The following is a 14,616-nucleotide window of genomic DNA, read 5'->3' as shown; positions in this document are numbered from 1 at the left end:
CCAAAGAGGAGGGGTGGAACCCCCTTGGTAAATTTTGTTGACTGGGGGAGGGATTCCCCCACCTACCCATCGCCCCTCTGGGAAAATGCCCGGTATGCCAGCACAGCACTGGTCCTAACCCACAAAGCCACGCACCCTATACACCATGTATCCAAAACGTCACTCAGATTCACAGAAACACGCATGGTCTGTATGATCTTCCCTCCTATGCAGACTCTCACCAAAGACGTGCTGCTCAGGAAGGACTCAGCCCTGTGCCTGGGGGCCTGTCTCCCGCCGTCCATGTCCACATAGCCATCAGGGTCTTCGTCTCCGGGCCACATAGAGTTATGCAGGGAGTCGCCAATAATGGTCTCTGCCTCCTCTTCCACCATGCTTCCATCATAGCGGGAATAACCCCGGACTGAAAGATCCTGGTGCACAGCCAAAGTCGATCATGCGTACGGCCATAGCTAATTAACATGCAAGCTACTCCAGGATACGTCCCTAACCCTGTGTTTAATTACCTTGAGTGTAGAAATAGCACTTTCCAGTCTGAGGGCAATATTGTCTTCCAGCTGAAACGAAAACGGAATGAAACTGTATTATATATTCATGTAGATGTAAATGCTGGTTAATCTGGCATTTTTTACTGCTGGGACGCTGCACAGTCTTGTGGAACATGGCTCCTCAACTGGTAAGTCAAATTATTTTAAATTTTCTTTTCTAACGTCACACTTTTATTTTGAAGGACGTCTTTTCTGATGTTAGAGCCGTTTCCATGGTCACATCAGTTAGAACATTCGTATGAAGAAGCAAATTTGGTTTAAAATCTTCTATTTGGGTCACGACTCGGTGAGCAGAACCAGGCATGAAGGTTTGGATGCCAGCTCGCCCTTCGGTGCGTCTCCGACATGCAGATGGCCGCGTGTAGGTACCTGAATGCGAGTGTCCGACGCCCGGCGATCTGAGTTCAGTCTTCGGACAGAATTCTGTCTTGATAGAGAAATCAGCTCCTCTCTGGAATGAGCGCAAGAGGGAGACAGAAACCAAATGAAGCTGAGGTATCAGTTCTGGATGGACGTGGTCACCACTGACATAAACATCACGCGATATCGTGGCCCCCCCCCCCAACCTACTTCTTCTCATCAAGCTGTTTCTCCAGCTTCTTCTTCTTCTTCTGATAGTGACATTTCACCGCGATGAGCGCAACCACCGTGATCATCAGCAGCACACCGATGACGCCACACAGAGTGTTGACGATCACCGGGTTATGGGCAACCCTTGGCTCTACGCCTAAGTGCGGGAGAGAGCATGTGATTCATTGTGATGGACACAAGGGGGCAGTGTGGGCATGAACATGCGGCTACAGACTGCAGCCACATGAGGCAGTTGTGCAGCAGGTATTAGGATAAAAAGCCGCTCACTAGTCATGTGAGAAAGGAGGAGGGTCCCAGACACACACAGATTAATGTTGGGTAGCACCTATAGCGCTACTCATACATAGGGGGTCAAACATGGGCTTAGATATCCTAGCAGGGGTGTAATTACACACCCTGCATCTCACAGAGAATTTGCCTATTAGAAAATCATGTTCATTCTACTGGACAATTTTACTTTTCTGGGTTGCTGGTGTCAGATTTACATTAGCATGCATTTGTAGTATGAATTCAGGCCTTCAGAGTTTTTTTTTTTTACTGAGAAACATGATCCATTAAAACTCTACTAATTTCACACAGAGGTCAATTCATGATCACACAGTCATGGAACTGATAAACTCTTGCAATAAGGGCGCCCCCTACCTGTCACTACTACATTGACACTGTCCTTGCCAGTTCCTACAGTGTTGCTGGCCAAGCAGTCGTACACTCCGGAGTCTGTCACAAGCAGGGGCCGACTGAACGACAGCGTCTCCCCCTGTATGGACACCCCAGGTGGCAGGGCCCCGCCGTTTCTGCAAGAAGATGGAGAAATGGATTCTCGGCACTGCGATGTGCAGTCACTCTCCGGTCTCCATGGCGACAAGCACCAAGGTGACTGCACAGCCTTATGGTCCCCTGGAGGACAGTGTGGCTGACCCCGGCGAGCGGCTGCATCTGGCAGGTGGCCTCTTCAGAGGGGCAATGCTAGCAGGCGATGGCAGCCACTGGGCGCTGTTTGGCTGCACTGCCACTCGATGGCGCCACAGACACCGTTTCTCAAGCCCTAGCAACTAAGCATCAAAGTAGGTACAGTACAAACACAACGGATTACGGTATGCGGAGGGGCACTGAAGGCAGCGTGGCTATAGACAGTCTACGAAAAGCAAATGAGAGAATTAAAAATGGTTGCTGTGTTTTTTATACGATGATGTCAAATACTTTTTGACTTTTAGACCTACGTCTTTGACCTGTGCAATGCGTGGATGTACCCTACAAAAAGTGTGGTTATTTTAGATTTGCAAACCGGTTCGACCGACTGACTGAAAAGAACTGGTTCGAAAGAACGACCTGTTCTTGGATTGGACCATGGTTCACCTGAATAGCTGTCTTGGTGTGCAAGTAGCGTTTCTTACTAAGACCATATTGTGGTGTAGTTCATGCAGTGCTGTTCTCTGTGACTGAAAATCATACAAATACAAAATGCGATTCTGCACTGCATTGGACTAATATATCAGTCGCGTTTGAAGAGATTTGCGGTGTGACGTCACGCGTCGTAGCAGGACTGACTGCACTCTGACTGAACCTTCACAGCTTAGACACTGTCACAGTTCATTCATTCATTCATTCATTATGCCACAGTATTTATTTCTGAGCCATTACTACAGAATTCCTTGCAAGACTTTCCCTGACATTCTTTGCACTGTCACCGTTTATTGTTGTCTATAATCTGTCTATTATTGCTTAAATATCATTTTTGCTGCCTGCGTGTGCGATGGATGGATGGATGGATGGAATTTCTTCGAGGATTAATAAAGTATCTATCCTTCCAGCACTGCCCCGGAAGTGTATCTGGGGGCTTCTCTCTTGCTTTCTGGCTTTCCCGGATTTCCATGACCTGAAATGATCCCGTATCTCCCACGGACATAACCAGCAGCTGATCCTCACCTATGAAGACCCCACACTGTACCCTTTTATCTCTTGCCGAATTAATTTCGTGCATGTTTGTATTGCTTTGTCCCTCAGACTTTGTTCCCTGACGGCCATGGACGTGTATATGTGACGAGTTACTGTGTGTGACCTGCCAAACCAACTGCCGATTCGGCCCACGTCGTTTACGCATTACATCAGTAGTTACGGAATTCAAAAAATGCAAAGCGTAATCCTTTAATTACACATGCTTTGTCTTTAAATAATTAGTGGGAACTAGCCTCTCTCTGCACATTCTGGAATTTCAGGCTCATCGTAGAGATTGTGTTGCCTGTCCCTCCTTTGTGAGGAGCGCAGAAACGGACGCTGCTGTGCCGCAAGTCGCAACACGATGCCACAGATATTGCGTTACACCGAGAAGAGGAAAGAAACGACTGCCCTAACTGTCCATGGGCGTGCACGCTCACACGACTGTGAAAAGCACGCTTTGCCAGAAGCACACGAGTATGCCTCTAGTGCGGTCGACTTGCACAAGAGGAAGTGAACGCATGAATATATTTGTGTGTGTGTGCGTGTGTGTGTGTGTGCATGTGTGTGTGTGCGTGTGTGTGTGTCCCTCCACGTGAGCATGAGCCACTGGGCAACTGCTCAAGGCATCAGTCTGATCCTTTATCATTTTGTGTGTGTGTGTGTGTGTGGTGCAGGTATACCTTGTGTTGTGGGGACCAAATGTCCTTAAACGTGATAAAAACCTGTTATTTTGATGTTGTGGGGACCAGTTTTTCAGTCTCCATAAGGATAACCTCAATTTTATAAAAATCAGCGACTGTAATCGAAGAACTAAAAATGTAAAAAGACGCACTTTAGTTACTTGTTAAGAGTAGGGCTGGGTAGGTTAGGGTTAGGGTTAGGGTTAGGATTAGGGTTAGGGTTAGGATTAGGGTTAGGATTAATCATTTCAGGATTTCAGGCCCCACAAAGATACAAGTACAGGTCTGAAAGTGTGTGTGTGTGTCTGTGTGTGTGTATATGCAGTCGAAACTAGCGGCAGACAGTAATCCGCTGAACAAAGCACACAGGAGTCATGACGTGACGTGACGTGACAGAGATGGCAGTACCTGCTCCAGGAGAAGGTCGGGGCTGGATTCCCTGTGGCTTTACACTTCAGCGAGGCTCGCGCTTGTCCTGCTTGCCAGGTTTCTTTATAACCACTGATTGCCGCTTCAGGGGAATCTGCACGTCAGACACACAAACACACTCTGACACGGGGAAGTCACACAAACAAGGAACCGCTTCAGAATCCTGTAAATCCAGCACAGGGCAAAATGGAACATTAAGGGCTGGATGAAGGACGTCTGTGCTGCGTGATTATTCTGTGGGTAAGGAACGGAAATGCCGCAATGCTGTTTACTTAATCCTGAAGCGGACCAAGAAATGTGTGCGACTCAGCAATACTTTTTTTTTTTTCCCCTGCATCTCGATACGCTGACGGTAAAACAGAGAGCATGAAGGTTACGGCCCCGTTCAGCAGAAAGGCTCACAGCGCAAGCAGGAAGCAGTCGAACAAACACACAGTAAGGTATGCTTACGGGAACAGCGAAGTTATGTCACAGTAAAGGCAGAATAAGCTTGCGGTCAGTATGTAGGACCACAGATTAAAAAAAAAAAGGAGGGAAACTCATTGACAGGTAAAGTCAAGCCCATAATCAGGTGAAGTAAAAAAAACCCAGTAGACTCACAGTGAACAACCAGGTAGTTGGATATCCGGTAGGGCTGTGGCAGAGACGGGTGTGAGACTAGGCAGTCCAGCTTCTTCCCATCCATGCTGCGCAGGGGTTCGATGAAGTAGTATGTGGCCACGGACCGGATACTGGAGGTGCGGTTCTGGATCTGACCCTTCAGCTCAGTGTCCCAGGTCACCACGGGCAGCGGGCGCGCCGCGGAGCGACAGGTGGCCGCCACACTCCGGGGCTGGCCCTCCATCAGAACCACCGGCTCCAGGTGGGAGATGGGCTTGACTGGGAGGGTGAAACCAAAAATCAGACGGGCGGGGGCGCCGCACGGGGACGACAACAACCAACTGCATGACTACACTATAAAGTTATGCAAAGAATTCTTTAATGAGCAGCCAATTTGGGGTAATTACCAGTACGATAAATTACAACATTAATAAGACGGAGAATGAGGCGTACCCCACACTGTCAGCGACAGCTGCTGCTCAAAGTTTCCCAAGGGGAAGGTGGATATGTGGCAAGTGTATTGGCCTTCGTCCGACTCTGCGGTGCTCTGGATGATCAGCGCCGCGCTGGTCATGGGGTCGGCGCTCTCGAATTTCACCCGGCCCGAGAAGACACCAAACTCTGAAAGGAGGAGGGAATCTTCTGCAGTCATTGTGGAACTGATGTGCAGTGCGACTGGCTATTGGGTCACACATGACCACTGTGGGTCTGTACTGGAAAAAGAGGCGGATGGGTTACAAATGAGCCATTTCAAATGGGACACTGGAAGCACAAATCAGGGAAAGGGCACATGAAATAAGCAAGACGCTGAAAACCATAGTAAATATATTCATCCGTAACTTATCCTGGTTGGGATGCCGGGGGGGGGAGGTAGCACTAAGGGGCGGTCACACCCTGCACGGGATGACAGCTCATATACACCACGAAACAAATCAGACACTACTGGCAACCTAGAGCCTGCAACCAGCATTTACTGCACGTCTTTGGACTACAAGAGGATACCAGGGCAATACACAGAGAACATGGACGCTAAGCAGAGGTGGGATTCGAACCTCCAACGCTGTAGGTGTGAGGCAGCAGCGCCCCCTACTGAGCCAAAAGATCATTTATCACCACGCACACAGTCGAGTTTCCCAAATCGAGTGTGGGGTCCTCTTAGACCGCAAGATGGGCTTCATGGACCAAACACATCAAGGCCTTCGACAAAAAACTAATACAGAGGAACAGACCCACAGATCCACCCAACAGCAGCCGCAAGACAGCACTACAGTGAAACCACAAATTAGTGATCATTATCAATCAAAACAAGAAAATACCAGAGGAATGGAAATGCATTGACAAGGTGCAGGGTTATTAGGAGCTGACAGTGCAGATTCTGAGATGAGAAGGCAGAGGACACTGAACGAAACGGGCTTGGTTCACTGTCGTTACCAAGGAGACGGTGCTACATCTGTAAGATAAATATGACAAGGGCATCATTCTCTCAAAGAACGACGTCGCTCTGGCATCCATAATAATGACAAACTGGACATTCACAGCAGGCGGCAAGCCTCTTCCTGCCTGAATAGTTCATGTGTTTTACGGCTGGTGTCTTTGGAATTCAGCTTATCCTCCGATAACCCGGCAGATCAGGCTCATTTGGGCCCAGCCTATAAAGCATAGAGGAATTCCACCGAGCAAGAGGAGGACGTGGGAATGAGGAAATTTGATTTAACCTATCCGTGCCACGTATTGATTTCACGTCACCATTTCCTGGGAACAATAAAGCATGTTTGTGCATGTCACAGGACACCTTAATTAGACACCTGCTAAGTGATAGTGATTAGCACTGCCTGAATGCCACAGCCGGCACAGAGAGGCCAATCGGCGTGAGCAGGGTTACCTTTCAGTCCCTCTGTCGGGTGGGCAGTGATGACCATCTCCTTGGTGCCATCTGGCTTGTCGTGGGTCCAGGTCACCTGCACCACGCTCACGCTGGCATCCCCCTCCTGGAACTGGCAGGGCAGCCGGGAGGGCGTCCCCTCCATGGAGCGTACTGGGAACAAGGGGGGGGGTTCCAAATTCTGGTCCCGTACAACGGGCACTGCGAGAGAGAGAGAGAGAGAGAGAGACAGGCAGGGCCGGGGGGTGTGGGGGACAGAGAGAGAGAGAAAGGGAGGGAAGGAGGGAGAAAGAGGGAATGAGAAGGGGAGAGAGAGAGAGGGGGAGAAAGAGAAAGGGAGGGGGAAGAGAGAGGAAGTGAGAAGGAGTGAGAGAAAGAAAGGGGGAGAGTGGAGAGGGAGAGAGAACGAGGGAGAGGGGGAGAAGACGGGAGAGAGAGTCTGTCAGTTACGACCGTGATCCACTTTACCACAATAAAGGGGGACGGGGACAGACCTTAGCACAAGAGGGGGGGGGGACGGGGACAGACCTTAGCACAAGAGGGGGGGGGACGGGGACAGACCTTAGCACAAGGGGGGGGGGGACAGACCTTAGCACAAGAGGGGGGGGACGGGGACAGACCTTAGCACAAGAGGGGGGGGACGGGGGGCAGACCTTAGCACAAGGGGGGGGACAGACCTTAGCACAAGAGGGGGGGGGGCAGACTTCAGCATAAGAGGGGTGGACAGGGACACACATTTCTCATGCAGGACACTCTCTCCATTTCTCCACTCTAATGGAACCATTAATGTCCACAACCATGTGATCAATGCAGGGAATCAGGGCACATTGTATTTGTTTTTATTATTGTCACATCACATTTACTTATGGGGCATTGTCAGTCAGTCTCTGAGGGGTTGAGGGTCCAAAGGTGAAATCACTCTGCTGACCTGGGGATTTGAACCAGTGATCTTCTCATCATAGGCAGTGTACTAACCTGCTGAACCACACACTACCCCTAAGAGAAACACTAGTTATTTGTCTGGGGGGTCGTGGAAGGGTCAGGCTGAAGGTCCGTAACACTCACATCATCTCGTTTCCAATCCAGTGAGTTTTTTTTTGGTATTTTTCCTTGTCTCTATTAACAAAGCCAAGACCCCTAGTGGCCAAACGCAGCCACAGTCGGGGGCCCGGCGCCACCTGACTGTCGTTCCGTTTCGGCGTGTCTCTGCCCCTAAGCTGAGGCCAACGCTGTGCCTTTTGTTTTAGCTCCTCCACGCTGCCTTGTTATTCAGCCCATTTACGCTCCCAGCCCAGCTCCTTCCCTCCCGCCTGTGTCACGCGACGCCGTTTGCCATCCCGCCCGCAGCAAAACAGACAATTTCATTAATAGGTAACCGAGTCATAACTGGACGGAGCTCTTAGTCACAAGCCCTTCCGTCACACCACCTGCGGAACTGGACAAACGCGTACCATTACACCGTAGATGCCAGTAATAATAAAACCGCAAAAGCAAAGCAGGTCGTTTTATTATTACTATAAAATTATTAGAAGTGCTGCATGCTTCACGATGATTCAGCTTACGATATTTCAACGTTACGGCGGTCTGACGTGCATCCAGTACTCATCAAACTCTGACTTTTCCAGGGTAGCGATATGCCGTACGATACGTACCGCTGACGCCGGGCGAGGGCAGCGTCCACCAGCCGCGCTTCCGGTTTCTGTAGCCATCGCGAGCGTAAACACCTCACACAGTGTTTACCAACGTATCATCCATACTGTACATTTAATGATAGGATTAACCTGTATTCATGTATTTACTTTTCAATTACTGCAACTTAGTTAGCTATAGTAGTTGTGTGTTTATTTTGTCAGTGACAGTAGCTAGTTATTTATTTACTTATCACGTCATATTTAACTTATGTTTTCAGCTTATGATGGGCTCATCTGAACATACCCACATTGTAAGTCAAGGGGCATCTGTGTAATAAATAATGATTCTTTACTGCTAGTTAAACAAGTATATAGGATTCTTTACTTTTCACATATCCTACACATTCATTAGACACACATCAGAGGCGTTTGGCCCAAAGAGGTGGAGATGAAATTATGAAACAAGAAAGTTTGAAATAACTAATTGCTAAAAATGTATTGTAATTTAAAGACATTTTCTATATTATTTGGAAAAATTCACCACTGTAACATTTTTACTTCCTCAATTTTTTTAGCCACCACTGACACACACACATGCACACACACACGCGCACACACAGGCTAAGATTGTGGTCAGCGTGAGCTACTTATGCGGCATCTCTGGAGAAGTTGTTAGGTTTAAAGCCCCCATTCAATAGCAAAACAGATCGGTTGGCAAGCCTCGTGATTCAAACCAACAACCCTCTGATCACAGAGTCTTAACCCACAGAGCCACACGCCGCTGAAGCAACAAGAAAACAGGATATGTCTCTGGCAACTGGAGGCCAGTGGAATTCAACTGGCTGTGAGCCAAAGTGTGGAGCCCATGGCCGCTTGCTGGGCAGCAAAGCCAGCTGGTTGGTCTCTTGCCAAGGCAGCAGCGAACGCGGACATTTCACACACCTTCGTGGCACGATGGCCTGGCAAGGCCAAACCGGCTTGCCGCTATCTATCGGTTCAAAGGGCGCATCCGATAGACGGGACAAATACCACAAATGACAGAGGCTTGTGTGCATGTGTGAGAGATAAGACAGATTAATGCTGCGCTGGGTTTGTGCTGCACCAGAAACGTGGGAAAATATGCAGATCTATGAGAGACTTTAAGAAAACCACTAGAGCAGCACGGTCAGGGCAAAACTGGCTCCCAGACGGCAAAGACAAAAAGAGCGAGAGAAGGAAAGAAAGGAAAAAAAAAAAAGAGAGTTTCACAATGTCAAAGTTGAACAATCTTTAACCGGAATGAAAAAAATGTAGTGTTAATGATATAAACTTGATTTAAGCAAATATTGCTTAAGTCTGCATGTACATGCTAGTACACCATATATTTGTGATGGTAAACAACACGTAACATATTAGCATTGTACTTAAACTTCTATTAACTGTAAAAAAGAAAAGTTCTTAAACTTTTAGGAACTGTGTCAGTGACTTTTTGCAAATGCTATACTAAAAGTAATCTGCAGGGTTATTTATAGATTATAGAATACTTATGAATATTCTGTGCATGAGCAGGCAAGGTACAGTTTAAGAGCTGGAGGCCTCCTGGGACCTAAAACTACACCCCTGGCTCCTTAAGTAGATCCATCTGCTGAAGTGCAAGCCGGCTTTTCCTGCTTGCTTATTCAGGACCTTTAAAGTCCTTCAAAGTCTTCAAAGAACTGGCAAACTGATACCACACAAAAATAGTGCTACTTCCGCATCCAGTGCTGTGATCCATCACCCACTGCGGACCTTTACATTTCATAACGGGTGGCCCCTTTAATAGCCATAAACAACCGAACACTTCCTGTAACTGTTGATCAGACTCACACTCTGGCTTGCAGGCATACCGGCCGATTCCTCCCTGCAGAAACGTTCCGATCATGAATTACATGTGGCAGCTAGAGGTGGGGTGTGGCTCCGCGGGCCAAGTCTCTGTACCTCTGATCAGGAGGTTGCTAGTTCAAGCCCCGGCCTCAGCAGAACCGTCACACGTCTGTGGGCCCTTGAGCAAGGCCCTTAACCCCCAGTTCCAGGGGTGACTCATGTTGGCTGACCTGTCCTATGACAAAGCTATGAAGGGCAAGATGATGCATGCGAAGAATTGCAACATAGTCATGCAAATGAACTATTTACCACTATGAGTTCTTCGTAACATTACCTTTGGGATACAGACAAGACTGCAGCAACTCTAAACACTACTATTCTATTTTTATCTCAGATTTGGGCGTTTAGTTGTTGTCATGCATAAACCAGTTTAAGTTAAGCTGTTAAACCTTAACTCATGGGGAGATGGCCTGGAAATCACCTGTAGGACTTTCCAGTACAGTTAGTGGTTACCTCCATTCCCTGAAGGATTACATGCTATTAAGCTGTACTGAGACAGCAGAGTAGCCTCAAACCACGATACTCACACCTTACTAATCTTATATGCCGAGTGCCTGACTCACTGACGCCAAAGAACATACAAAAAGCAACATTTGTATGCCGGTCGTTTAATCGAAATCGATTATTATATGAATGTGGCTGATTATCAGGTGGTCATAATGATGCATGAATAGCATTACAGGGTTCACAAAGATTCTCACACCACTGTACATACCGATGGACACACGCTGTGGGTTGATGTATGTGAGAGTTGGGCTGAGCATATATAGCCTTATTAAGGTCTGACCTTGTTTGGTAGGTGTTGTGTAGCTCCTACTCCTTTGGTAGGTGTTGTGTAGCTCCTACTCCTTTGGTAGGTGTTGTGTAGCTCCTACTCCTTTGGTAGGTGTTGTGTAGCTCCTACTCCAGTACTGCTTATACCTCACTGGAAGCTCAGCCTACCTGCGCTCATGCCTGGTTGACTCCTTGACAGCATGTTAGTTTTTTCCAGACATTTTAATGAATGGTCATACAAGCCAATGGTTAATGACTTGTGTTGAACCATAATACTTACAAGCTCCATTCAGGCCTATTTGTGTTTAAAGTTCTAAGAAGTTGCTGAGCAAAGTGCTTAAACTGCGCCTGTCGTATTTCATTTTAAATTTTGTTTCGCAGTAGTTTTATTTGTGGTGCAAAAAGCTGAGAAGTTTGTTCATTTACAAAACAGCAAATCTTTCTGAATTTTTTTTATATTGCTTTGTCATTCGATTTACTTACCATTATCTGAATGTTCACGTGAGTAGTTGGGATATACAAGACACTCCAGAATATTTGGTCTTTTGTTTGGTTTCTACATTTGTATTGTGTCTTGTTGAGCAGTAAAAAAAAATGTTGCTCTTATTGCTTGGCCATTTGAGTCAGAGTGCTTTGAAGGAACCGGCTGATATACAATAGAAGTATATGAAATGTTTTTTTGTATGTTTAAAATATAAAACACTAGTTTATTTTGATTATTTGGTGGCTGTACTATGTAGTTTTTTGATACACTTACAAATAGGGCATTTTGTATCAAAATTTCATGTATTTCTGATGATCTCTGACACAGGTCAGAGCAAAGCCATTTCACTGACGCCGTGTTACTGTAGAAAACACATATTGCTCATTGTCGCTGCTATAAAGCACACACAGGACACTAAGCGCTTTGGCCATTGAGTCTTTTCCCTACACCAGCACACTAAAGCAATGGCTTTCCGCTCGCTTTATAAAAAACAAACCTTTTATCTCCAGTTAAAAATATTCATCTCAGAAGTGAGATGGGAATGAGAAAGACCGGGAAGCGCCAGGCGAACAGACACAAACTGGCGGTAAACACGCCATGCAAAAGAACGGACAGCGGAAACGTCCGCGCGCCTGTTTTTGTGCGCAGAGACGCACCGGAGCAGCTCGGAGGGACTCAGGGAGAATACCTGACATTGCTGATGGGATAAGAGACGCAGAGATGGAATTTGACAAGCCCAGTTCGATGCCCAGCCCTGGCAGTTTCCGGAACAGGCTGAACTTGTATTCAGCAAAACAAGCCAAAGAAGAGATGTACTTACTCAATCCTAATTTGACGTATTGATTTAATTACGGCTGTGACTGATTTACATACATGAAGTACACACTGGATAAACAGTAGTAGATATGGGTATGGGTACAGATTTTTAGGTCTGCTAAACATGTATGATAAATTTAACTTTAAAAGCAAATAAAATAACCCATAACAACGTTTTATATAACCTTTGTCACTAATACCAGTGCATAGATGATTCAATTTTAATAATTTTACGCAACAGTCATTAAAGGAGCTGCGCAATAGCTGTTTTGTAACCTCCAATAGACCTGTAGCTTTGTCTGGGGACTGTATGACCCCGGAATATGCAGCAGGTCCACATGGGCCACAGATCCCAGGCTTAATCAGCGCGTCAGGAGAGCAGTAAAGCTGGTCAAAAACCATCGACTTTGAGTAGTTAGCAGGGGGACACTGCTAGGCCTACTGCCCAGGAACAGACAGAACAGCTAGTGAGCCGACAACAGCTATGCTGGCGGACTTGTTCTGCCTGTTCCCAGCTCCGGTGTTTACCTCCTGACAGAAGAAACATTAGCCTATATTTGCGTGCAAGTCTGTTCCACTCGACCTTGCTAACACACACGGGTGGACCCTAACCCTGGAAACAGACACAGAAACCAGCGATGTTCCTGAAAGCAGGTCACGGCTTATCGATCTGCCGAGGCCGGACGGCGTGCGAGAGAGCAGGCGCTGTGCGTGACGCGCTCACCCCCACCCGCGTACCCGCCCGGGGGAAACTGAGACAGCCTGCAGATTTCCAACAACGGTCTAAGACAGCCGACGGCACCGGACTGGGGCGATCAACTGCAGCACTGTCATAATAATGCTTCAACCAGCCTCTTGCTCCTAATGTCCCACTTCATTAATGAGTACAGGCCACAGCATCCTGTCAGACACTTAGCTGATAAGTCAGTATGAACACGATGCTGCGAGTCGGTGGAAAAAGTGTCCATTGAGATTAATGAACTAGACCTTATTTGTATGGATTGCCCAAAACGCTGCTTGTGTCTGTCCCGTATACGACTGTCCAGGAGACACGTCTATGGTGTGTAATGTGTTCTGTATATATGCAGTTTGGCCCCTTATGCTGATACATTCACAGGCTCTATATATGAGATATATTTTTTTTTCGCCATAGCATTCCTGAAATGTGTCCGTGCTGCATTTTTATTTATTTAATGCTTCACACACCTGTTACCACATGTTTTCTTTGGCAGTTTACTCTCGCTAGGACTAAGAAACAGATTGCACCGATTTCAGTGTTAAGAAGGAAACCCGGATCATTTCCCAAAGTGTCATTGTTCCCTTATTGCAAAAGGTGAAACCTTTCCTGAAAAATCAATCTGCCAGAAATTCAGCATCACCCTACTCAGTAGATGTGATGTTATCTTATTAATGTAGCTGTCATTAGAACAGCGTGATAGTTCAGTTATATAAAGGGCATAACTTTGGGTTGAGGTCCCCATCCATTTAAGGGGGTCCAAAGGTTTGTATTGGCTGGATATGATTATTGGGGGTTTTACAACTCCCCCATCCCCCTTAATTTACTCCCATGATATAGAGATTAAAAGCAGAGATATTTAAAACTTACCTAATGCTCCGAGCACTAATATGAGCCACAGGGGCCGCTGGCTCGCCATCCCTCTTCGGTCCGCACGCCCAAGGGGTCCAGCAAACTGCGCTTAATCCGGATGCGGTCTCGTGGCCAGCTTGAACTACATCAACATCCGATTGCTCTTTATTTTAGGACGTTCAAGCGAAAAACCCACAAAATTAACGGGCAGCTTCTCCGTTTTGTTTCAACACAGCCGGGTATGCCCAGATTTAAAGAGCGTATCCATAAACGTCCCCAGTAATCAGTAGAGAGAAGAGATTTAATAGTGGATTAAATGATCTTCAAAGGAGCAGGAGAAAACTTGAGCTTATGGAGATGCTTTCAAATGACAGGACGCTCCCTTATCAGCTTTCTTGCTGTTCGTTTTTCAGTTAAATAATCCCTTTACGTCACTTTCATAAAGCAAATATCCACGACTTGTAATTCACTATAGCGCCGCGGTAAATAACAAATATTTTTTCTATAAAGAAAGTATATTAAAACAAATAAAAACTCAAACTGCTATAAACAGAACAATATGGTAACACTTAGATTTGTGATGAATCCCGCTGTTTTTAACTTTCTTTCGAAGACTTCAAGAACGAACAAAAAAAAAAAAAAACAAAGAATATACAAATGGGTAACACGAAAGCGATATGTTCGGAAACTCTGTTCTAAGCCCTTTATAGAGGCGAATATGTGCGGATCCGAAACGCGCCCCGCTTTCAAGAA

General features: G+C 46.7%; 1 protein-coding gene across 2 annotated transcripts in view; it reads right to left on the bottom strand.

Moving 5' to 3' along the window:
- Window positions 1-14,616, bottom strand: part of LOC111833147 (nectin-4-like) — a 16,533-nt gene extending 1,917 nt beyond the window's left edge. The window contains exons 1-10 of one of the 2 annotated variants that reach the window (XM_023791105.2): window positions 13,882-14,616; window positions 6,669-6,869; window positions 5,240-5,407; window positions 4,787-5,065; window positions 4,166-4,280; window positions 1,782-1,933; window positions 1,119-1,275; window positions 918-999; window positions 507-557; window positions 222-413 (exon numbers count right to left, since the gene is read on the bottom strand). In XM_023791105.2, the coding sequence (XP_023646873.1) occupies window positions 222-413; window positions 507-557; window positions 918-999; window positions 1,119-1,275; window positions 1,782-1,933; window positions 4,166-4,280; window positions 4,787-5,065; window positions 5,240-5,407; window positions 6,669-6,869; window positions 13,882-13,930 (1,446 nt within the window). In that variant the 5' untranslated portion in view covers window positions 13,931-14,616. Of the gene's footprint in view, window positions 1-221; window positions 414-506; window positions 558-917; window positions 1,000-1,118; window positions 1,276-1,781; window positions 1,934-4,165; window positions 4,281-4,786; window positions 5,066-5,239; window positions 5,408-6,668; window positions 6,870-8,230; window positions 8,317-13,881 lie in introns of those variants that run through there. The other variant, XM_023791106.2, reaches the window with a different exon arrangement.

This window comes from Paramormyrops kingsleyae, chromosome 4, assembly GCF_048594095.1.
Source record: "Paramormyrops kingsleyae isolate MSU_618 chromosome 4, PKINGS_0.4, whole genome shotgun sequence".
Taxonomy (NCBI): Eukaryota; Metazoa; Chordata; class Actinopteri; order Osteoglossiformes; family Mormyridae; genus Paramormyrops; species Paramormyrops kingsleyae.
Note: the sequence above shows the minus strand (reverse complement) of the source record. Positions and strands in the feature narration are given on the sequence as shown.